This window comes from Erpetoichthys calabaricus, chromosome 15, assembly GCF_900747795.2.
Source record: "Erpetoichthys calabaricus chromosome 15, fErpCal1.3, whole genome shotgun sequence".
Lineage (NCBI taxonomy): Eukaryota > Metazoa > Chordata > Cladistia > Polypteriformes > Polypteridae > Erpetoichthys > Erpetoichthys calabaricus.
In genome coordinates, this window is record NC_041408.2 from 54,935,798 (window position 1) to 54,959,881 (window position 24,084).

General features: G+C 40.4%; 1 protein-coding gene across 1 annotated transcript in view; it reads right to left on the reverse strand.

Moving 5' to 3' along the window:
• Positions 1 to 24,084, reverse strand: part of LOC114642200 (interferon-induced, double-stranded RNA-activated protein kinase-like) — a 55,719-nt gene that overhangs the window by 21,851 nt on the left and 9,784 nt on the right. Inside the window, exons 3-7 of the mRNA XM_051919241.1 lie at positions 19,097 to 19,189; positions 16,542 to 16,668; positions 11,724 to 11,839; positions 2,692 to 2,818; positions 285 to 331 (exon numbers count right to left, since the gene is read on the reverse strand). Coding sequence (XP_051775201.1) covers positions 285 to 331; positions 2,692 to 2,818; positions 11,724 to 11,839; positions 16,542 to 16,668; positions 19,097 to 19,189 — 510 coding nt within the window. The remainder of the gene's footprint in view (positions 1 to 284; positions 332 to 2,691; positions 2,819 to 11,723; positions 11,840 to 16,541; positions 16,669 to 19,096; positions 19,190 to 24,084) is intronic.

The following is a 24,084-nucleotide window of genomic DNA, read 5'->3' on the forward strand; positions in this document are numbered from 1 at the left end:
AGTCTTTACCCGTACTCATCTCCCAAGCTAAGGCCCAGCTGAGACTATGGCCTAAACTCTGTCCGAGGGGCACAGCTTGCCAATCCTGGAGGTCATTTTCTGCATCAGCGATGGCTCTTTGTAATATTTTAAGTCAGCATCACAAACTTTAGAAAGTGTCCTTCTTAAATAAACAAGAGAAAAGGGTCTACATTTTCATTTAATAGAAAACATTTTTTTATTTGCGAAAAAATATTATGATTTTATTTAAATTACCAACCAATTTCATTGAAAATTGTTCTTACCTTGTGCATGTAGAAAATGAGAAAGACCCGTTATGTGATTCTGAAAACTGAAAAAAAGAAGATATTATATTAGCTATTATACTATGTATAGTAATACTGTACTGTGTATTATTATCTTATATAGAAAGAGATAGCTAGAAAGCATGTGGATTGCAATTAAAATGCACTTTTTCTATATGTGTGGTAATCTAAGTCTGAATTTGAGTAAAATAATAAAGTGTCTGCGGTGGGTTGGCACTCTGCCCGGGATTGGTTCCTGCCTTGTGCCCTGTGTTGGCTGGGATTGGCTCCAGCAGACCCCCGTGACCCTGTGTTCAGATTCAGCGGGTTGGAATATGGATGAATGGATGATAAAGTGTACAAGGTTTTATAAACAGACTGGCATTGCCATAACCCCTGTTTTAATGGTACAAAGGTAAGTCCTTCTGTTTCGACTACATGATGCATTTATGATCCTTTTCTCACCATATATGCTTTACATCCCTCTTTCTTTGTACATCTTGTTGCATTTTTTTCATTGGACATTCCGACCCTGTTTTGAATGCTGGACCATGTGACACCCAGATGTATGCCACGTGGATTATTATCCAACACCAACCATTGACATTCGCACCCTGTGGCCCGGACAAGGGCACAGATGCTGGAAGGACAGACATCTTATTGCTTTATGGATATATATACAGAAATATCAACAAATAAAACATTGCAAATATGTTTGTTTTCTTTCTGCTCTGTACATCGTTTGCTGAGGTGTCACCCACTGCACGGCTGCACTTGGGTCCTAATTTGGGATCCTCGGGTGGTTTGTCATGTGGTGGGTACGGCAATGCGCTGTATCACTGTGTGCTAACAACCTCTCTATCTCTCTATACATCGTTATAAAGAACATTAGTGTCCTACATTAACTCAGTGTCACTTTTGACCCACCAGACTCATTTGGCTGCTGCCTTTCTTCTCCACTATTAATTAAAGCAATTTTTACAGTACCGACATATTGGCTTAACTCATGAAATATCAATTCCTAAAACCAAGATCAGCTTGAATGCTGTCATCATTATATAAAAAGTATAATTCTTTCTATTTAAGTCCAATAATTCCTTTTGAAATGTATGAGAACAGCACAAGGATAAGTCGATTTGTCACTAGTTTAGAGTCTGCAGATCAACAAGCAGTCTGTGAGTTGGTAGGCCCCAACCTGTCCATCCTGCAATATGGTGCCTCTCACTAAAAGGTGAATTTACTTGTGGCATTTACAAGAGGCTGTAGCTTAATAGTCTGGAACACCGCAAAAAGACCCTTGAAAGTTTGTACTAGTTATTTGTGCAAATGAAATAAGAAACTGTAGGCAGGCTGGTATTTAGGGGATCTGGTAAGGCGGAATGAGTAAATAAAGCCTGAAATGTTACTGTCAGTATTTATATTACACTGAAAAACAACTTCACATTGCCGTTATCTGTATTGATTCTGCATTTCTCCAACATTATCAGTTATCAGCAAAGCACCAAAGCGACCCTCTATCCATCATGGTCTTTTGCATTGAACAATTTTAGCTTAAGACATCCATCCATCCATTATCCAACCCGCTATATCCTAACTACAGGGTCAAGGGAGTCTGCTGGAGCCAATCCCAGCCAACACAGGGCACAAGACAGGAAACAAACCCCAGCAGGGTGCCAGCCCACCCCAGGGCGTACACACCAAGCACACACTAGGGACAATTTAGAATCACCAATGCACCTGATCTGCATGTCTTTGGATTGTGGGAGGAAACCAGAGTACCCAGAGGAAACCCATACAGACATGGTGAGAACCCAGGTCTCCTAACTGTGAGGCAACAGCGCTACCCACTGCGCCACCCAGCTTAAGACAATAACTTTCTTTTGGGTGCGTCTTTCAAAAGTTTTATTTTATCTTCAGTACACTATTCACTAGGATTAGAAAAAATAATTCAACTGCCAAGTCTTTGTGTGGAGCATAAGCAGTTGTTTTGTCTTTAATCACTAATAAAAAGGCATAAAACTGAGTTACTTACTCAACAGTGTGGCAGCTGAGATGGACTGAAGTACATGTTTAACCATTTCTGCAAACTCAGTGGACTCCAGGAGCAAATAACTGGCGTAGCCATATTATTATAGGCTGCCTTTTAAAAGCCTTTAACCTTATTCACGGAAAGTGTGCTTGAATTAAGTTCTACATTTTAGTCTCTTTTGCAGATGAAATGCTGTATTAGGTGGCTAACTACTTTATTAAATGGGTTATTTTTGCAAATACAGGCATTTACACAGCTATCCCTGCCTAATGACAACTGGATTAAACAAGACACCACTGTTCTCACAGTATTATTTCATTACAAATCCAAAGTAACAGAAATGTTTGATGTTTGCACTGTCCAAATGTCTCTCATTACCTGTGCATGGCCGTTTTTAATGAGTTCCTCGTATGCCATCTTTGCTGCCTTGTGTTTTGCTTCTTTTTTTATTTCAGCTACAGCATAATCAAATTCCTGGTTACTAGTTATGTACTGGGAAGTCCACCTGACAAAAAAAAACCATTAAAAAAAGCAAAGTAATAAGTATAAGAACTAGTCCTGCTTTATTGCAAGTGCTTAATCATTATATGTCACCATTGTAAAACACGGCACAAACACCATCATCAAGTTTGCAGACAACACAACCATCATAGGCCTTATCACTGACAACAATGAGACGGCCTACAGAGAGGAGGTGCTGGCATTGAGTAATTGGTGTCTGGATAACAACTTGTCTCTTAACGTCAGCAAAACCAAGGAGATGATCGTGGACTCAAGGCAAGGCAGAGAACACCAGGCCATCTACATCAGCGGCGTAGAAGTTGAAAGGGTTAACTGCTTCAAGTTCTTTGTAGTAAACATCACCGAGGATCTCTCATGGACCCTTCACATAGACACTGTGGTTAAGAAAGCTCGCCAGCGGCTCTACTTCCTGAGGAGGCTGAGAAAGTTTGCCATGAATGCCAACATCACCTCAAACGTTTACAGGAGTGTGGTCAAGAGTCTGCTGACGGGCTGCATTACCGTCTTGTATGGGAGCTGCTCTGCCAACAGCTGGAAATCACTACAGAGAGTGGTGAAGGCAGCAGAGCACATCACGGGCAAGAGTCTCCCTGCCATTGAAGACATTTACCTCCATCGGTGCTTGCGTAAGACAAGCAGCATCATAAAGGACCACCATCACACCAGCTGTTCTCCTTGTTACCGTCTGGCAGACGATACAGGGGTCTTGCTGCTCGGACTACAAGACTTAAGAACAGTTTTTACCACCAGGCCATTCGACTCCTCAACATCAACACCTGAACACTTACATACACTTACTGTACATTACATCTACATTGCACTACTCACACACAAACTGTACCTGCACACACTCTGAATACTGACTGGAACATGCATCTGCACTTTATGGAATATGCATCTGTACTTATAAAACATTATCTGTGCAATAACTGTCATTTGTACTTGCTGCTCATTCAACTCATATTGCTCTATAACTTCTTTTAAAATGTACACATTTTATTTTATATGGCTTGTCTATTTTTAACTTGTAATTTTTTTTATTTTTAATTTGTATTTTTTTTTAATTATTTTTTAGCTTTATTGGATCTAGACTGAGTGACTTGTTTTTCTCGTCATACACATTTCATTGTATGTTGACCCTGTGTTAACCTATATATGACAAATAAACCTAAACCTAAGCCATGTTTTATTGTGTTTACGTTTTGCTTAATTCTTCTGAGCTCTCCTGACAATCAATTATGTTATAATGAAGAGACTTTTATAGAGAGAGCATACGTAAAAGAATACACTCTTGGCCATTATCACTAAAATGTTAAGCAATTACAAACATTTATTTGTTTAGACAAAATCCAAGAGGAATTAAGGCAATGCATTGAAAACCTGAAAGAAGTGACTAATGAGGCAGTAAGGAAAGGTCTATACGTAAGAACCAATCGGCTCTCGGAAGGAGAGTCCATTCTTTTGTTTATTTTTATTTTTTTAATATTTTGCATGCCCACCTTCATTTTTCATAACATAATTACTCCTCCTTGGCATGGATGTGATCAGTCTAACAGAAATCTGTGAAGAGATGCTCTGCCATTCTGTACAGTTGGTTCTTCTCAGCTTCTCTTTCCTGGAAAGGTTTTGTTGCTCTACCTTCCACTTTAAAATACCACAAATGTGGATTCAAATCAGGGGACAAGCTTGGCCAGGTCATAGTTTTCACTTTTTTCTTTGTTAAAAACTCTTGCATGATGTTTACAGTGTGGTGGAAAATGGTGTCCAGCTTCTTAGGACTGACTCACAGTCATCTTTTTATAGAGTATGTGGGTTGTCACGCACGTGCGTTTAGGAGGCAGCCAGCACGCCCTAAGGTGAGTAAAGGCTCGCGAGATGAAAGGGTGTTGATGGGTACTAAAGCCTCTCTTTCTCTTCCTCCAGAAACAAAGACGACAAATAACTGCACTTAACTCCGTTACACAATCCACCTTTCCACTTCCGTCCCTGCATTGAAGGCGTCACTTCCGGGCCTGCCGTGATGACATCATTTCCTGTTATCTCATTTCCTGTAGCCATCTTCTTTTTGTATAAATACCCCCCTGTACCTGAACCTGATTTGAATGTTTATTTTGAGCTTTATTTCAAATTTCATTTTGACCCAAATTTAATTTTGATCTGTCCACTGGACATTATACAGGACTATTCCCCAAAACTCTGTCATGCGCTGGAGTCAATTATTTGTTATAGTACAGGGTATGCAAACTTCCATTTATTGTGGCATCTATTAATGTCATCTCCCCTCAAACAAGCAAACTCTAAGTCTCACAACCGGCACTATGCAGTCACAGTCAAAGTCCTGGCTGGGTTCAGGCCAAATATGATGAACCCCTCCTGAACCAAACAAATTTATTTTCATTTCACCTGACCAAAGAATAGGCAGATGATGTTCATCAGGCTTGTTTTCACGCTTTTTGTTCAGAAACATGGGCAAAGTTTAATCTTGCAGTGTTCTGCTCTTTTGTCAGCAGTGCTTTTCCTCTTGGAGGTGGTCAGTGTAGGCTGACTTCATGCCATCTTATTTGCACTGTCTGAGCAGTCACTGAAACATCAGTATCCACAGATAATCCTTGTGTCAAGTCGGACACACCTGCCAATCTGTTTCTCAATGCAAATTTATGTAAATTGTGAATTGTGTTTAGCATCTTTATTGAAGGAAGATCTCTTTCTCCTTCTGTTTATTGGTAGTGTGGCTTGTCTTATATCTCCTAAACACTGCTGTAACTGTGTTTTGGCTTATTTTCTGGGGCCTACCAATGTTCTTGTAGCTTCTCCCATCTTTATGTTGTTTCATAATATGGTTTCTTTATTGCTCAAGCAGTTAGTTCCCTAGCATGTGGAACCCTGTTGCTTTACAGGCAACCAAATGAGAAAGCTGTGGTGTCCACGGGTTATTTCTATAACCTAGTTCATGTATTTTTTGTAGACACATCACATCACATGGCAAGACAAAGTAACCAACACTGCCATACTGGAGCAAGCTGACTGACTGAGCTTGCATCTTCTCCTTAGCCAGAGACGACATGTACATCGAATGCCAGAAGGTTGCATTCCCAAGGGTGTCATGTATGGCAAGCTGGCCAGAGGACATCGTCCAGTGGGCTGCCCAGCACTGCAGTATAAAGACATCTGTAAGCGTGACCTAAAGATGAAAGGTATTGACCCAGAGAATTGGGAACAGCTCACAGGCAACTGAAGTGGCTGGCACTGGGTCGGTCAAGAAGCCATCAAGAGAGGCAAAGAAAGATGCAATCAGCAGCTAGAGGACAGAAGACAACGCAGGAGGCAGAGACAACAAACTCAGGCTCCAGTTTCAAAATGCAACCTTGTATGCAGTACCTGCAGAAGGGACCGCCATGCAAGGATCAGATTGCTGAGCCACTCCAGATGTTGTACTCAGCAGCACTAAGAGAGACTGGCCATCATGTTCTGAGATGGACGGATGCCTACTTTAGTTCATCCAGTGACTCTTAATTGGAAATCACTGGTGTCACCACTTTTGTGGAAGTGGCCAGAGGTATACTTGTGTTTGTTGTTCTTTAGGGCCTAAATGTTCAATGGAGCCTGTTAAACTTGTTTGCTTTAATTATACATAGCATCAAATACTCTTGTTTTGGGCCTGCACCAAATTAACATCATTCTGGACAAAAATTTTTAAGTGTCTTTCAGACAGCCTTGGTGTCCCAATCCCTCCTAATCCACTAACAGCTGTGTTTGGTCTTCTTCCAGATGGGCTTAAAGTGGAGAAAGACAAACAAACTGTGATCGCCTTCACTACACTATTGGCACACAGACTTATTTTGCTAAACTGGAAGAATCCTAACTCACCTCTTTTAAGTCAGTGGGTAACAGATGTTTTATATTATTTGAAATTGGAAAAAATCATATTCTCACTTAGAGGATCTGTGCAGAACTTTATCCAAACCTGGCAGGATCTAATCAGTAATATTTTAGAATAAGCTCTTAAAGCACTGAGGAAGCACATTCTCTTCCCATTTCTTTTTCTTCTCCATTTATCTTTATCCGCCTATTAAACTCTTCAATTTATTTATTTTTACTAGCTTTAAGTTTTACTCCGTTGGCCATGCTCTCTTTCTCAGGGGTGGGGGTTGATTTGTTTTCAATCCCATTTTTTGTAAAAATTGATCTATTTGTATGGAATGATTACAATAAAATCAATAAAATACAAAGAAAAAAAAGAATCAAATACTCTTATTGTCTGCAATCTAAAAATCTAAAACGTAGACTCAAAATACTAAGAAACAAATGAAAAGCAAAAGCCAAAACTGATTACCCTTAAAATACAAGTAAAAAAAGCCAAAAACCAATTTCTTAATCCAAAAACCAAAAACTTGAAAGATCCAAGACTTAAATGGACAAAATGGCCATTAAACAAATCTCAAGTAAAGGAAATCTAAGGCAGCAAAATAACACAATTCTTGGTTGATGCCCGTCCACTGTGGAAGTGACTTCAGGTGCTATAAGCGTCATGAAATACTGGAGTCCCGAAAGCACAAAGCACTTTCGAAAGTGGCCCATTAGAGGGGGAAAACAATTAGATACCCAAAGGGCCGAGGCAGATCTTTATTGAAATAAACGTTTTATTTTAGCAAAAAGCTTTACAAGCCCTGAAGCTCCAAACAGCACAAAGGAGAAGCCTAAAGAGTGAAGGCAGAAATAGCAAACAAGTCCCAAAACAGAATCCAAAGGTGGTGGTCGAAACAAAGCCGAGGATCAAAAAATATCAAATAACGCAGTCCCAATACAAAATCCAGTTGTGAGGTCAAAAACTGAGCAAGGGTTCAAAATCCAGAAAATCACAAAGCAATAGCAAAAGCACAGAAACACAAGAAAACACACTGCACTCCCAGTGTTATGTTGCGTGCTACTAATTTGACAAACACACACCGACACTGACTTTTTCCATAATGACGCAGAGTATCCGACTACTCACACTTCTTTATTGAATTACCAAAACTCTCTAGTGTGCACCACCTACAGTTAGGTCCATAAATATTTGGACAGAGACAACTTTTTTCTAATTTTGGTTCTGAACATTACCACAATGAATTTTAAATGAAACAACTCAGATGCAGTTGAAGTGCAGACTTTCAGCTTTAATTCAGTGGGGTGAACAAAACGATTGCATAAAAATGTGAGGCAACTAAAGCATTTTTTTAACACAATCCCTTCATTTCAGGGGCTCAAAAGTAATTGGACAAATAAAATAACTGGAAATAAAATGTTCATTTCTAATACTTGGTTGAAAACCCTTTGCTGGCAATGACAGCCTGAAGTCTTGAACTCATGGACATCACCAGATGCTGGGTTTCCTCCTTTTTAATGCTCTGCCAGGCCTTTACTGCAGCAGCTTTCAGTTGCTGTTTGTTTGTGGGCCTTTCTGTCTGAAGTTTAGTCTTCAACAAGTGAAATGCATGCACGATTGGGTTAGGATCAGGTGACTGACTTGGCCATTCAAGAATTTTCCACTTCTTTGCTTTAATAAACTCCTGGGTTGCTTTGGCTGTATGTTTTGGGTCATTGTCCATCTGTATCATGAAACGCCGCCCAATCAATTTGACTGCATTTAGCTGGATTTGAGCAGACAGTATGTCTCTGAACACCTCAGAATTAATTCGGCTGCTTCTGTCCAGTGTCACATCATCAATAAACACTAGTGTCCCAGTGCCACCAGCAGCCATGCACGCCCAAGCCATCACACTGCCTCCACCATGGTTTACAGATGATGTGGTGTGCTTTGGATAATGAGCTGTTCCACGCCTTCTCCATACTTTTTTCTTGCCATTATTCTGGTAGAGGTTGATCTTGGTTTCATCTGTCCAAAGAATGTTTTTCCAGAACTGTGTTGGCTTTTTTTAGATGTTCTTTAGCAAAGTCCAATCTAGTCTTTCTATTCTTGAGGCTTATGAGTGGCTTGCTCCTTGCAGTGCACCCTCTGTATTTACTTTCATGCAGTCTTCTCTTTATGGTAGACTTGGATATCGATATGCCTACCCCCTGGAGAGTGTTGTTCACTTGGTTGGCTGTTGTGAAGGGGTTTCTCTTCACCATGGAAATGATTCTGCGATCATCCACCACTGTTGTCTTCCGTGGACGTCCAGGTCTTTTTGCGTTGCTGAGTTCACCATTGCTTGCTTTCTTTCTCAGGATGTACCAAACTGTAGATTTTGTTACTCGTAATATTTTAGCAATTTCTCGGATGGGTTTTTTCTGTTTTCGCAGTTTAAGGATGGCTTCTTTCACCTGCATGGAGAGCTCCTTTGACCGCATGTTGTCTGTTCACAGCAAAATCTTCCACATGCAAGCACCACACCTCAAATCAACTCCAGGCCTTTTATCTGCTTAATTTATAATGACATAATGGCAGACTTGCCCACACCTGGCCATGAAATAGCTTTTGAGTCAATTGTCCAATTACTTTTGAGCCCCTGAAATGAAGGGATTGTGTTAAAAAAATGCTTTAGTTGCCTCACATTTTTATGCAATCGTTTTGTTCACCCCACTGAATTAAAGCTGAAAGTCTGCACTTCAACTGCATCTGAGTTGTTTCATTTCAAATTCATTGTGGTAATGTACAGAACCAAAATTAGAAAAAGTTGTCTCTGTCCAAATATTAATGGACCTAACTGTAAGTGTGGTAAAGTGAAGTCCGCGACTGATAAATAAATAATCGCTGAACTAGCGTCTTGGTTAAGAGAGGGTGTGGTAGCGTGGTGAGAGTGGTTCCTGGGCACGATGTGGTCATCCGTGACCCTAATTGGCACTGCGAGCTGCTAATCGACACAGCTATACCACACCCCCATTTTAAAAATGGGAACTGCGAGTGCAAGAGCAGGGGATCAAGAAAGAAAGAAAGAAAGAAAGAAAGAAAGAAAGAAAGAAAGAAAGAAAGAAAGAAAGAAAGAAAGAAAGAAAGAAAGAAAGAAAGAAAGAAAGAAAGAAAGAAAGAAAGAGGGGTGGGCAGGAGGCGGAAGCAGTCGGTGTGAGCGAGCTGAGGAGAGCAGGCATGAGTGAGAGAAGGCAGGCAAGCTGGGAAATGAGAGCCTGATGCCTGGGGCTGAAGGAGTAATCACTCTGGCTGAGCAACTTGGGGAGCCAGAGAAATGTGTGTTAAAGGAGAAACTCGCCATATAAGACCGGTAAGGCAGCAGGGGTCGAGGAGGCCTGGTAGGAGAGCTTCAGCATGAGCGCCCTGGCTGTGGAGGACCAAGTCTTGGTCCGGCAAGGGAGCCTTTCCATAGCCATGGGATGGCAGGCTACTGGACCTGAAGGAATGTCAGCTGCGTCTGCTGTTACGGTGACTCCTCTGCTGCAAGGCCCGTACAGGACAAGCAGAGTAGCCACCAGTTAATAGAGGAATGCACTGGGCTTTTTAAAAAAGGACTGTTTTCTGCCAGTGTTTTTTTTTTTTTAATCTTGTTTTAATGTATTGATTTATTTATTGGGATTATTTTAACCTCCACTTAACACTTAATTATTTATTTATGAATTTTGAGCATTTCACTTTCTTTCTGAACACCTTTTGGTTGATTGGTTTTAATAAAAGCACTGAACTCTTTTGCACCTTCCCCTTGCTTCATGTGGTGTCCTCATTTGTACAGCTCATCTCGATCAAGACTATCGACAGTGTCTGGTTCAAGAGGCTCCCAACTGAGAAGAGGCACGCGCACGGTCACAATAAGGGACTATTTCTCTGCTTGTGATAGCAATATAAACTACTAATCCCAAAACAAAAAAGCACAAAATCCAAAGAGATATACACCCCTGTATAGAAAGACACATACGAGCGTTACATTTACAACCAGAATCCAAGTTAAGCATATTTGAAATGTATCCATTCATCCATTTTATAAAGCCGAAGGTTGCACAAAACTTCACTTTTTGGATGCACCCATTTCAACATCACTGGATGCAAGGTATGGAGAGCACCTGCTCAGGACTCCAGTTCATCACAGAGCACACTCCTGCACACACACACACACACACACACTTGCTCACACCATGTCACGGTTCAGCCAGCATATTCCCCCTGGTTGGTGTTCAAAGTTGTGTTTCTTGCTCGTTTCTTGTGATTTTATGCCATTTATTTGTATTAAGGTTTATTTTATTTATTATGTACATTTTTCTTTCTGTTCATTTGTCCTTGTCCCTTGTGCTTTGAGGGTGGTCCCACCAGGGGCGGGTCACCAGCCCATCACTACTAGGAACGGTCTTCCATCCTATTTAAGGGTGGGCCTCCCCATGATTCCTTGCAGTTCATTGAACACACTAGTGCTATTGCTACTGTTTTCTGGATTTTTGACCCTGTGCTTTATTTTTCAAATTTGTCTTTGGATTTCGTTTTGGGAATGTGATTGTTGATTTCTTGACGCTCTGCTCTGTTTTTGACCACGCTTCTGGATTCCGTATTGGGACTTTGTTTGCTGTGTATTACCTTGCCTTTCAGGCAATTCCTTTGTGCTCTTTGGAGCGTTGGGGCTTGCACAGCCTGTGTTAAAATAAACCTTTTATTTTATAAAGACTCGTCTCGGCACCTTTGGGTTTCTAGTCGTGGGCCACATTGGAAGTGTTTATGGCAACTGTGCTTTTGGGACTCCCGCAGATCACGACACACCAGGCCAGTTTAGCTTTGCAAATAAACTCTATAATATGGGAGAACACTTACAAGGACGAGGGCAAGGCTAGCAAGCTGCATTCAGACACTGAGTCAGCCAGGAATTGAATTTAAGGCTAACTGCTGTGCCAAGGTGTCACTCTGCATTGTACTGTGCTTTAGGTAAATGAAATGACGTACAAATTAGACTTGTTCGAGGTGAATATCTACATACCTTCTCACAAATCTGACAACTCTGTTGTTCTTTCTCCCGTACTCTTTAAGCCAAAATATGTAGTCTTCACTCCCTGATGGAAGTGACGGCATACCCCACTTTGTTCTACTCGCAGACTAAAGAAAAAGATCCAGAATGACAAAGTGATTAAATGACAGCATGAAATACAATTCTAAGGCTAAAACATTTATATGAACCATTATTGTACCCATTCATGTCATTCAAAGTTGTTGCTCTTTACAGGGAGGCCACAACACCCAGCGGATATAAAACAGGAGGCTATTCTGACTCACGTCTGAGATTTTAAAGCGACAGGCCCAGGAGATGGACGCAGTCAAAACAAGGAAGTCAAGAATATCTTTTGGCAAACCCACAACATTAATCAAAAAGCAAAGTCGTTAAACCCAAAATACAAAAGAATGTAACCACTAGAGAACTGCTAACCCTCACAAATTTACCCAATATTGACTTAAAGAATCCCAATTCCTTCTGGGTATATCTTCATGGTATCCATCACACTAAAGTGTAGAAAATGATGGCACCATAAGAATACAAAATGGTGATGTGATATAATGATTAAAAAAAATGTTATCGGCAGGAACAAACAAATGTTAAAAATGAATTTATTGGGCAGAAATCCCCCAAGATGGGTGTATATATATCAATAAAATAGTCTAGAAATTTACATAAAAAAATTAAACACCAGATTCTAACAGAGGTAGGACAACATCAAGATCAGTTGTGTTATGTCTGGGAAGAGTAGTAAGAATCGACTCCAGAAGGAGAAGGAAAAACAGAAGGAAGAAGAAAACATCCTGCTACTCACGGGGACCTTTTGGCAGCTGCACTGTCCCTCATGTTGAACTTGGGGTGTGTTACAGCTGTGGTTACTACTGTCATGTTTCAGCCCGCATTTTCCCCCAGCCGGTGTTCACAGTTGTGTTTTATGTTTGTATTGTTTCATTTTGTAGTATTTATTTGTATTAATGTTTCTTTTGTTTATCCTGTACCTTTTTCTGTGTGTGTGTGTTGGGAAAGGGGCGTGGCCTAGGTAAGGTCCCTTGTGTTTTGTGGGTGGCTCCCCAAGGGGCGGGGCCACTGGCCAATCACTGCCAGGAACAGCCCTCTAGTCAATTTAAGGGAGGGCCTCCCACAGTTCCCAGCAGGTCATTGAACGCGCTGGCAGTGGAGTGTTTTCTTGCGTTTCTGTGCTGTTGCTATCGCTTGTGATTTTCTGCTCTGTTTTCGACCTCGCCTATTGATTTTGGATCGGAACTGGGTTTACTGATATTTTTGAACCTCTGTTCCATTTTATAACTGGGATTTCTGGCTGTTACAATTGGGACTTTGTTCTCTACTCAGGCAAATCTTTTTTGTTTAACAGAACTTTGTGCATTTCAGAGTCTTTTGAAAATAAACATTTTTATTTTATTAAGATTTGTCTTGGCCCCTTTGGGTTTCTAGTCTGGGTTTTGATGGTGTTTTCTCCCTCACTAGTGGGCAACTTTTGAAAGTATTTTGTACCTGGGCTTTCGGGACCCCTGAGATTACAATGACCACAATTTAAACAGACAGTTCCCAGATCACTTTTTGTGTCATTTATTTTTTTTTTTTGTGTCTTCTTATACATTTTAGGTGTCTGCTTCTCGTGTAGTGATGTTCATCCAGGCACTGAAGAAGAGCAATGTGTTCTAGTTGGACATTCAGAATTTTATGGTACTGTACTCTGTTTTCCTGACGGCCCTACTTCTGGTACTACTACACATACGTACAGTAAGACAAAAAGGTGTCCACAGTCTACAGAAATTGTGGTCAATTGGTTTCAGTCTTTAATTTTTCTACACTCCCAGGACTATTTTTTTAAGTAGTTCTTTTATTTTTTGAGCTTCTGTTTACCGTTTTGAAATGTATTTTATACCATGTATGTTTACTGTTTGTTTTCATTTTGTGACTTTGTCATTACGACGCTAGTTGTCTTTTTTTACTTGGTAAGTACATCTTGACTTCCTGGTTATGATCCAAGTGTGTTTTGATTACGTCTTATTTTTCTTTTGAGACAGTACAGAAATATTCCTCACCAGGGCAAGCTGCAAATGTTTCCACTCGGCAGCTGCGCTGATCAATTTAAACTTGAAGGCTGAAGTTCAAGTGTAACAGGCACAGTTCCGACAACATCTTACCACAAGTACAAAGGTTTTTGGAGATTTCAGTAGTGTTTTGTTTTATTTTGTTTGTAATTTTGCAAATTCTAGGGATGTTGAAGTTATGTTTACCTAAAAATACTCAAAAACTCTGAAATAAGTGTTCTTTTATTGGGAGATTTTGAATTATAAAGTTTTCAAAACAATATCTACATACTTCTGACATATCACCTATGTCCATACATTCGATCTCTATTCACTGTACCGTTACTTCACCGGGTAATAATTTCCGTTTGTTAGTGCTAATGCAATCTTTACTATCATTTTTTTGATACTTTCGAATTTTACTACTTTCATAATCTGTAACTTGCTCTGTATGTGTATCACGCCAATGTTTTTTTTTTTGAGCCTTTCAAATTCCACTGCTTTTATAATCTCCAACCTGCTCTGCATGTGTATCACCCCAACATTTTGGAACCTCTTTACGACATTCTACATATATATATATATATAGTGGACACTGGGGAAGAGTCCAACAAAGAACTACTTTAAATTCATTTGTTAAATGTCTAACAATGAAGTGCTTTAGGAAGCAATTCTAAAAATCCCTCATTCTTTACCTACATCATTCATTACCTCATTCATTATTCACTAAGATCAATCATTTAAGGGAAATTAACCTCTGAATGGAAAGAATAGTGCCACACAAAAGAATGGTTTAGGGCCATCTCTCTACCTTATGCCTAATGGTGTCAACAGAGTTGTTGCTTGGGACTGTACTGAGGCATAAAAGCAGCACACATTTAAAAATAGGAGATGGTCAGAGAGAGGAGGAAGGAGTGATATAAAGACAGAGAGAAACAGAAGAAGTTACAAGGAGCAGAGTGATACCACTTCAACCAGTCGTGAGTCTCATACAGAAGGGAAATACATGGAAGATCTAAAAGGAATTACATCAGACATCCAGCCAAAATTATTATCTTCTTGATGGACACTAAGATGCTCATGTTAATGACAAAAGGGTGAAAGAAAGTATGGATTTATTTCTTATACAGTTGGCTGCCTTTCCATCCCTATTCTCAACTTGTACCTGTATTTGCTGGTATTCCACATCATTAAGCCAAACTTGACAACTCATCTTCTGAGCCTGCGACTTGCTGTTTGGTTTTGGTTTTTCAGTTTTTCATGGCTCTGACCCATGGATTAGTTAATAGGTTGAGGAAAAACCTGTGATGGTTTTCAGTCAACAGGCCAAATAAAAGGGCAGGCTCAGTTTTGGGATGCATTCTGGACCCCCTGGAGGTCATAGCAAAAGAGAGGATGAAGAGAAACCTCAGTGTGATTATGGACAATGCTGCACATCCTCTCTCTACACACCAACACTGAGGACTTTCATACATTGAATCATTCAGCAAAAGTGTGTCAAGAAACGCTCCTTCCAGCATCAAAGTTCTCCCACTGCTCACATGGGGTCTGACATAAGAGCTTCCTCTCACTCTCAACCTCATGCCACACCCCAGCACTGATGAATGTTTTTACAAAAGGGTGCATCTTAGGAGGGGTGTGTAGCCTTTCTCACCTTCTCTGACCACAACCACTCCTGCACGAGAATTCTGCACAGTGTCTCTCTGTCTCTCTCTTAGATCTGGTCCACCAAATATTCAGTATTTATAGTTTTGGAAAACGTTTTTGGTGTACCATCACTTTTAGAACAGTTTTAGATATTTTCAGTGTAAAGCAGAAGTATGTATTCATATTATCAAATCTAAAATTTTTATTTTAGTACTCATTAATATTAAACAAGAGCAGATAAAGCATTTATTTAAAACAGAGTTGTTCATGCCTGGTAACCTTCATCCTCCCTTCCTAAATACATACAGGATTACACTAAATACAAATAATTCAGGAGATCGTTGAATTATTTCAAAGCAAATTAGAAAAGTTTGTTTTTGTTTGTGTTTCATTTCTTTGTTTATGTGATGCAAGTTAATGCATCACATGGCTACCATCATCACCTCAATTATGTCTCGGGATGTGACATGATAAATAGGGTGGTGGTCACATCATTCTCTTATCCTGTGGCAGATAAAACTCCTTGTTTATGAATTTTAACATAGTTTCACATCCAAGCAGTCCTTCTCTCAGGTTATCATTTTCAGTTTTGTTCTCAACTTCTGATTTGCATTTTGCCCTCATGTTTTGGTTGCCTTCTTGTTTGTCTTTTTCTGTCTTTGACCAGTTTCTGGCTGACTACAATTCTTAATGAATGTGATTTTCCTCATAATAATTCTCTGACACCAGCATGTCGAAACGCACATACTGAAGTCATTATGGCCGCAGTTACCTGAGGTGACTACTTAAGGCTCTTGTTTTTGTTATTTAATTAAAGCAAATACAGTATGTTTAAAATGTATCAGTGGCTGTGTTTCAGAGAAGGATTTTTAGGTTGTGGCCTCCCCTTTGTTCAGCAATCACAACAACAATAACAAGACTTTCTACCACAGGCGAAATCAAGCCTGACCAGGAACTGCTTCTACTTAAGGGAGACATACTGACATGAATTAGAAAAGAATTTGTGTCTTGTGTTGTACCTTAAACCAACATCTTCATAAAATATGCTCCAAAATTCCATTTGCCTGTAATTATGGTTATTATTTTGTTTCTTTTTTTACATTACCTGTCTACTACCTTCTCGTGTAAGTTCTTCATATGCAAGTTTGGCTGCTTCACGTTTTGCTTCTTTTTTTCTTTTCATTATCACATTAGCAAATTCTCTTTCATCAATTTGAACATGGTAAGAAAACCTAATAAAAGAACAAAAAAATTAACAAGAATTAACACTTGAGGCATACATTTTTGTGCTTAATCGTCAACTACTATTACCTGAATTTCATATGCTGGATTTTGACATCTTGTATGCATTGTCACACACGTGTGAATTGGGGGCAGTCAACGGACTCAACGCAGCAGGAATACAACTACAAGGGGGATTTGATGTTTAGCACTAATGCCTCTCTCTCTTGTCCTTCAGGAAAACCGACAATTAGAAGACTTACTTTCTGAAACTCCTTTCAAAATCCATCCAAGACACTAGTCCTCTTCCGGGTACCGAAGATACAACTCCATTAAAAGATCTAACTTCCGGCTCACTCCAGATGACCTCATTTCTGCCTCCAAACTGTCTTATAACCTCCGGCTCATCGTTTCTACGTCACTGTCAATTATCATTGTCATTTCCTGTCCATCACATATAAAAATCCACTGTATCATGCAAACAATTTCTCATGGAAGTCTTTGTTACTTTGACAAGACAGCTATCCTCACGACCTACAGCATACGGGACTGGGTCCCAAACCTTTATGTGTCTCTCTGGTGTTATTCTGTCTTCACAGCATATATAACTGCATCGACACATTAATTTTAATCAAGCAGAACAAACCTTTCATTTATGTGTGCAACATTCAAAAATATAGAACATTTAGGAAGTCGATTTTAACATTTTTGTTTAAATCATATCATGTGTATAATGAATCTGTGTCGTAGTTTCCCTGGGGTCTTTATGTTATATTTTTGGAATTTTCAGATATGCATTTTTTTGTTGTTTTATTTATTTAAATATTATGATTGTTATGTTATAATATAGACTGACTGAGCAAATTCTTAGGACCACCATACTAACACTGGACAGAGCCTCCTTCTGCTCCCAAAGCAGACTCAGTTATTCATGGTATGGATTCCATGAGATGCTGGAAAGATTACTTTGAGATTGTGGTCCATGCTGACACCTTCATCCTGCAAATCTCCTGCTCTACCACATCCCAAAGTTGTTTTGTTGGATTCAGATCTGAATACTGGGAAGGCCAATGAAGAACACTGAACTCACTGTCATGTACAGGAAGCCAGTTTGAGATGACCTTTGTTTTGTGGTATGGTGCAATTGCATCCTGATAGTAGTCAACAGAAGAAGAGTAAGCTGTGGCCATTAAGGTATGCAAATGGTCAACAACAACACTCAAATAGGCCATGGTATTCAAGTGATGATTGATCGGTATTAATGGACCCAATGTGTGCCAAGGAAACATTCCCCGCACCGTCACACCACCATCAGCCACCTGGGCTGTTGACACAAGGCAGGCTGAGTGGATGGATTCATGCTGTTGTCACCAAATTCTGACCCTACCATCAGACCAATTTACAGTATGCTATTCCATTCTTCAGCTGTCCACTGCAGCCTCGTGTTTCTGTACCTGGCTAACATAAGTGAAACCCAACATGGCAGTTTGCTGTTGTAGCCCATCCACCTGAAGGTTTAACATGTTGTTCATGTGGTGATGCTTTTCTGATCCTCACATTTGTACCCCACAAGTGGTTATCTGAGTTGCCATAGCATTTCTGTCAGCTCAAACCAGTCTGACCCTTTTCTCCTGACCTCTGTCATTAACAAGGCATTTTCGTCAACAGAATTTCTGCTCATTGGATGTTTTTTATTTCTCACACCATTCCGAGTAAACTCTAGAGACTGCTGAGTATGAAAATCCCAGGAGATCAGCAGTTACACAAATACTTCAGACCAACCTGTCTGGTACCAACAATCACACCACAGTCCAAATCACTGGGATCACATTTTATTCCATTCTGCTGTTTGATGTGAATGTTAAATGAAGATCTTGAACTGTATCCACTGCATCAGATTCATGGGAGCCCAACACCAAACTGCTTCCAACTCGCCAAGATGAAAATGAAGGCTACAACTGAGAATCTCCGGAAAAGCCACATACAGTAACCTGATGTAGCACAACACATCTCACAATATACCAGTAGTCTTCTGAAAGAAACTTGGTCATTTTGCATGCCAGGACAGTTTTGCATTCTCTTTGTCACAATTTCCTAAGAAAATATGTGGAAGATAATTCTAAGCGATTGACATAATAAGTCAGGTAAAGGTAAGTAAAGGCTATCATTGAATGAATGTTCCACGCATACTGAAGGCCACAAACTGGACAGTTCTGAGAATGTTAGCTATACATTACTTGGTTATGTATGTTGTACATTAAAAAATCATTAAAATTCTTATTTTTTCTGCATTGCAGGTTTGGTGTGTCATGGCTGTCACCTTGCTTGATCTGACAAGCTAGAATTGCAATATGCTAATGTAGTAAATACACCCTTTTATATCAACTCAAAGATATAAAGACTTGCATCTTTCAAGAGTAACAATGAATCACAACTTACTTTTCCACAAGCTTCAATTTTAAGGAATTCTGTTGCCCATACTTATAAAGCCGGGATATGTAGTCCATACCAGGAGGTGTTTTTCGTTGTGAGCTGGAAAGAGTCCAAAGGAAAAACAACAATGAAGACCAGTCTAACAAGCAGGGCCAGTGCAGTGTACCCTGTGGATTATTTGTAATGAACTTGAGTTTCCAGGGTAAGATTCAACCTGAGAACATTGCGATCGAGCTCCCGCCTCACTGGGCCACTTGCTTTGGCCGTGCACTACATCAACATCATTTTGGACAAAAATCTTTGCATGCCTATCAGTCACTCCTAATCCAATACCAGCCATGTTTGGTGGATTACCAGGTGGGTTTAAAGTGGAGAAGGAAAAACAAACTGTAATTGCCTTTGCTACACTGCTAGCATGTAGACTTATCTTGCTTAACTGAAAAAAATCCCACCCCACCACTTGTAAGTCAGTGGGTAACTGATGTTCTATGCTATTTGAAGTTGGAAAAAATCTAAAATATGGCAGGATCTAATCAATAACATTTTAGAATAAGCTTCTATTATAAGGGAGAGAACAGAGAGAAAAAGGTTTGGGGATCCACCACTTATACCGTAAAAGAGCAAAATAAATCAGCGAGTAATCGCAAAGGGCTGAGTCCTAATAGAACTGAATATGGAGGAGAGGTGCATGGCTTTTATAGGTGGTGTGCAGGAAGAGGCAGATCCGTGAGAGAAGTGGCAGAAGTGAGGTCAGTGGTTGGCAAGAATGCAGAAGTTGATACCAGTTTAGCTGGGCTTACCTTCTGATGATCTGTAGTGGAGGAAAAAAGAGGTTAGTGCACTACATCAACCCCCGAGCTGACATCTTACCCTCAGTTAAGCCCTTTGACTGCCCCCTGTGAGCACGTGTGTGACACTTCCGTTTCAGGGAAAAGCATACTCTTCCTTCTTTGCAGCTTCAAACATTTGCTTTGTTGGCCAGCTCTCCTCTCTTTCCTTACTTTTGGGTGGGGGTTGAATTTTGGTGTTGTTCAGTTTGAATTGATTGTGTGAATTGTTATTTGCTTTTAATTAAAATTAATAAAAATAAAAAAATAAAAAAATAAAGAACTCAGTGTCTGACAGCAGAACAGTGAGAACTCAGAGGTGGAGCCATGCAACAGGGCAAGTAGCACTCTTGTTACTTGAAGAAAGTGTATCTTCAAAAGTGTCACCTCCAGGGTCAGGTCAGGTCAGGTTGGGGAGCATGCACTGGTACAACGCGTTGCCGCACCCACCACAGAATGAAAAAGCTTGGGATCCTGGTTGGCAACCCCCCAGGCAGACAAGTGGTCCATTCCCACCCTCTGTAAATGACCCTTTATCTGTCACAGCTAAATGTTACATGGGTATCCCCTTGGCCTGGTCCAGCCACTCAGGTTCTCAGCAATGAGGGTCCTGCGAGCCGGTTCACCCTCGGGGAATCGCGCCACATGGCCATAGTGCCATAACTGACACTCTCTCACAATGCAGATAATGTGCCTCATTCGGGACTCCATGAGTAACCGCTCATTCGATGCAAAGTCAAACCAGCAGTACCCAAGGATTCTCTGAAGAGACACAGTACCAAAGGGTCCAGTCTTCGCCTCAGGTCACTGGATAGCGTCCATGTCTCGCAACCAAATAGTAAAACAGGGAACACCAGGACACTAAACACTTGGACCTTTTCCCTTTTGCATAGATATCGGAAGTGCCACACACCCCTTTCCAGCGACCTCATGACCCCCCCATGCTCTCCCAATCCATCTACTGCCCTCCTGGGTCCACCATTCATTTTCCCAGATATCTCATTAAAAGCACAGTGGTGCCCAAACAGTTTCTATGCTACCCTCCCTTGCAGAAGCAAACCTGATCTGGATGTGTGGAAGAATAATTTTAGGGTAACACAGCATTCATTTTTAAGAAATAGAATAAAGGGTTAATAAATGTCGGAAACCAGATAAAGGTCAAGTGAACAACAAAATGTACACTGAAATACAAGAACTGGTTTAGGAAAAATACTTAGATGGTCAAGTAAATAAAAAATGTACCAGAAGAAAGGTTGATCTAATACACAAAATGAACTGAAGGCTGACTGAGAGATGACCAAGAAATCAGCAGATGTCCTGTAAACAACGAGAATGGTCAGTTGTTATATGCACAGAAATTTGAAGGGTGGTGGCTCAACTCAAAAAGTATAAGAAGAACCAGACTAGAATATAATAGACTTTTATTTTATATAAATCATTTGGGTGTAAACGAACGGACCAACCAGAGTAAAATATATGCATTGACTGACACTGTATGTGAATTCAGCATTTGATAAAATGAACCTCTATTCTTGGTTTCTCTGACCAGGCTGTAACAGACTGCTTTTGAAGAATTCTCCCTCCAAGGCATTTTGCCGAGCAGTAATTAAAAGATACAATGAACAGCTTTTCTCCTACCTGATTACTGAGTTGTCCTGTTAGAGGATGTTTCTTTCTTTAATAAGAAGTTAAATTTTGACCACAGTTGCCACTGCTGAGTGCTCCTCAGTGATGTGCCCACCTATGCATAGAATAGATCCCATTTTAATTGGCAATCCTCATTTTCACTTCTTAACCATGCATGAAAGTCTGAACTCTCTTGTGCAGCAGAAACAGTGGACTTTGAGATTTTGTCCATGCACTGCCACCCTGTTCCTCCTTTTATTCTTTTCAAGACCCGCTCCTTCCCTGCTTACTGGGCAGATGTGTCAGACAACAAAGGGCTAAAGGCCCCTAAGAGAATATGGCAATAAGGTTCCTGACATTTCATTCAAATGCCACTTTTGTGAGGTCACAGGGATTAAATGTTGAGAGAGGAGTGTCTTCCCTCATCGGTGGCTGGCCACAGCTGTCCAGATGTGTCCTACTGGGCTTTATTTTGCTTGGTGCCTTCATTAAGTATACCAATTGACTCCATGAAGGATGATCCTGTAGGAGAACATGGCCACCCACCCACAAACCCACAAACAGAACATATTAACACTGTAAAGCTGTACATGACTTCTAGTGAGAGGGGAGGGCTGCAGTTCCCAATCTTGTAACCTAAATATGGCAGTATGTTAAATTCAATGACTGTCTGATGACTTTTCAACATAGCTTCACAGATGCAAAGTATCACAAGATGACCCTTTTTGTGACAGCCAATAGCAGGCTGTCTGACAGAGTGGGTGTCCATGCAAGAGCTTTACAAATACAGTGAATTCAGGCATCACCTCTTTTCTTCCATTCTGTTGTGGTAAGTAAAACACGGGACATTAGACAGAGGAGTCTCTCTTCTGTCTGTCAGGTCCAAAACACTTGCATTTCTTATTCCTCATCGCTTCTTTACTTGCGTTGTACGTCGAGGTGAGTGCCCATCGAATATCTGCTCTCATATACACAAAACCTGCCCAGCGACTAACAAAATAAATCAGACCTGTTTGATTTGACAGGACGAGCTGCGGACTTGTTGTGCTGAGTCCCTGGGAATGTGAGATGACACAATTGGAGAGCACTGGAGCACATTGTGTCTGCCTCCAAATTGATAAGATTGTGGAAATAAAGTCAACAACTGAAAATCATTGGAAAAGTCATGTAATGTGGCAGGGTCTTCAGAAGACACACCAAAACCTTGTTGTTGTTTAAATGTTCCTCTTGGTTTTAGGGATAAAATGTTTGACACAGAGGCTTCAAAGCTCGTTTCAGTTTAATGAAGCACATTATTTCAAAGCTATGCCATGTGACTGATGCTGTACAAAGCTTCAAACGTCACTTAAACATTGGCAGTGGTCTGACTGCTTCAAAACCTTGAGCTGTCCCTCAAGAATTGAAACTACTGCTCGTATTTTATATGGAGAAGATACTGAACTAAATGCAAATGTGAGGATCTTGTTATCCAACAGTGAAGTAAACACTCTGTTATGCTGGTCTTTTCTACTGGAGCTCATCATGTGTCCTTAATATTCTAACCCACTCAAGACTCCTTCTCTGAGCTTTCTTATATGTGTCCAGTAGCACAAGCACATTTCCTAAACCTTGTTAGGATTCACTTTGCCACTTGGTACAAGTATTCTTATAATCTTACTTCTTCTTCTTCTTCTTCTTCTTCTTCTTCTTCTTCTTCTTCTTCTTCTTCTTCTTCTTCTTCTTCTTCTTCTTCTTTCGGCTGCTCCCACAGCAGATCATCTTCTTCCATATCTTCCTGTCCTCTGCACACCCATCACCTGCATGTTCTCTCTCACCACATCCATAAACCTTCTCTTAGGACTTCCTCTTTTCCTCTTGCCTGGCAGCTCTATCCTTAGCATCCTTCTCCCAATATACTCAGCATCTCTCCTCTGCACATGTCCAAACCAATTCTTATAATACTGGTAGAAAATATTCATCTTTCACATTGTCTCAAAGCAAAAATCCCTCTGATATAAAAAAATCACATAATTCAGAATCATTGCTGGCTTATAATATGTGAGTGTCACCCCGGTGCCCAACTCAGAGTGCAGATGGATTTCTGTTCTTTACAGTGTTGCTGTGACAGCGCTGAGAAGTTGCACCAGCCTGGGGAAGAGTCGCCAAAATGATTAGGTGGCATTCCATCATACAAAGGAGCAGCTTGGGTGCCAGCTTTGGGGGGGCATTTACAGTGCATCCGGAAAGTATTCACAGCACATCACTTTTTCCACATTTTGTTATGTTACAGCCTTATTCCAAAATGGATTAAATTCATTTTTTTCCTCAGAATTCTACACACAACACCCCATAATGACAACGTGAAATTGAGAAAGCACATGTGCATAAGTATTCACAGCCTTTGCCATGAAGCTCAAAATTGAGCTCAGGTGCATCCTGTTTCCCCTGATCATCCCTGAGATGTTTCTGCAGCTTAATTGGAGTCCACCTGTGGTAAATTCAGTTGATTGGACATGATTTGGAAAGGCACACACCTGTCTATATAAGGTCCCACAGTTGACA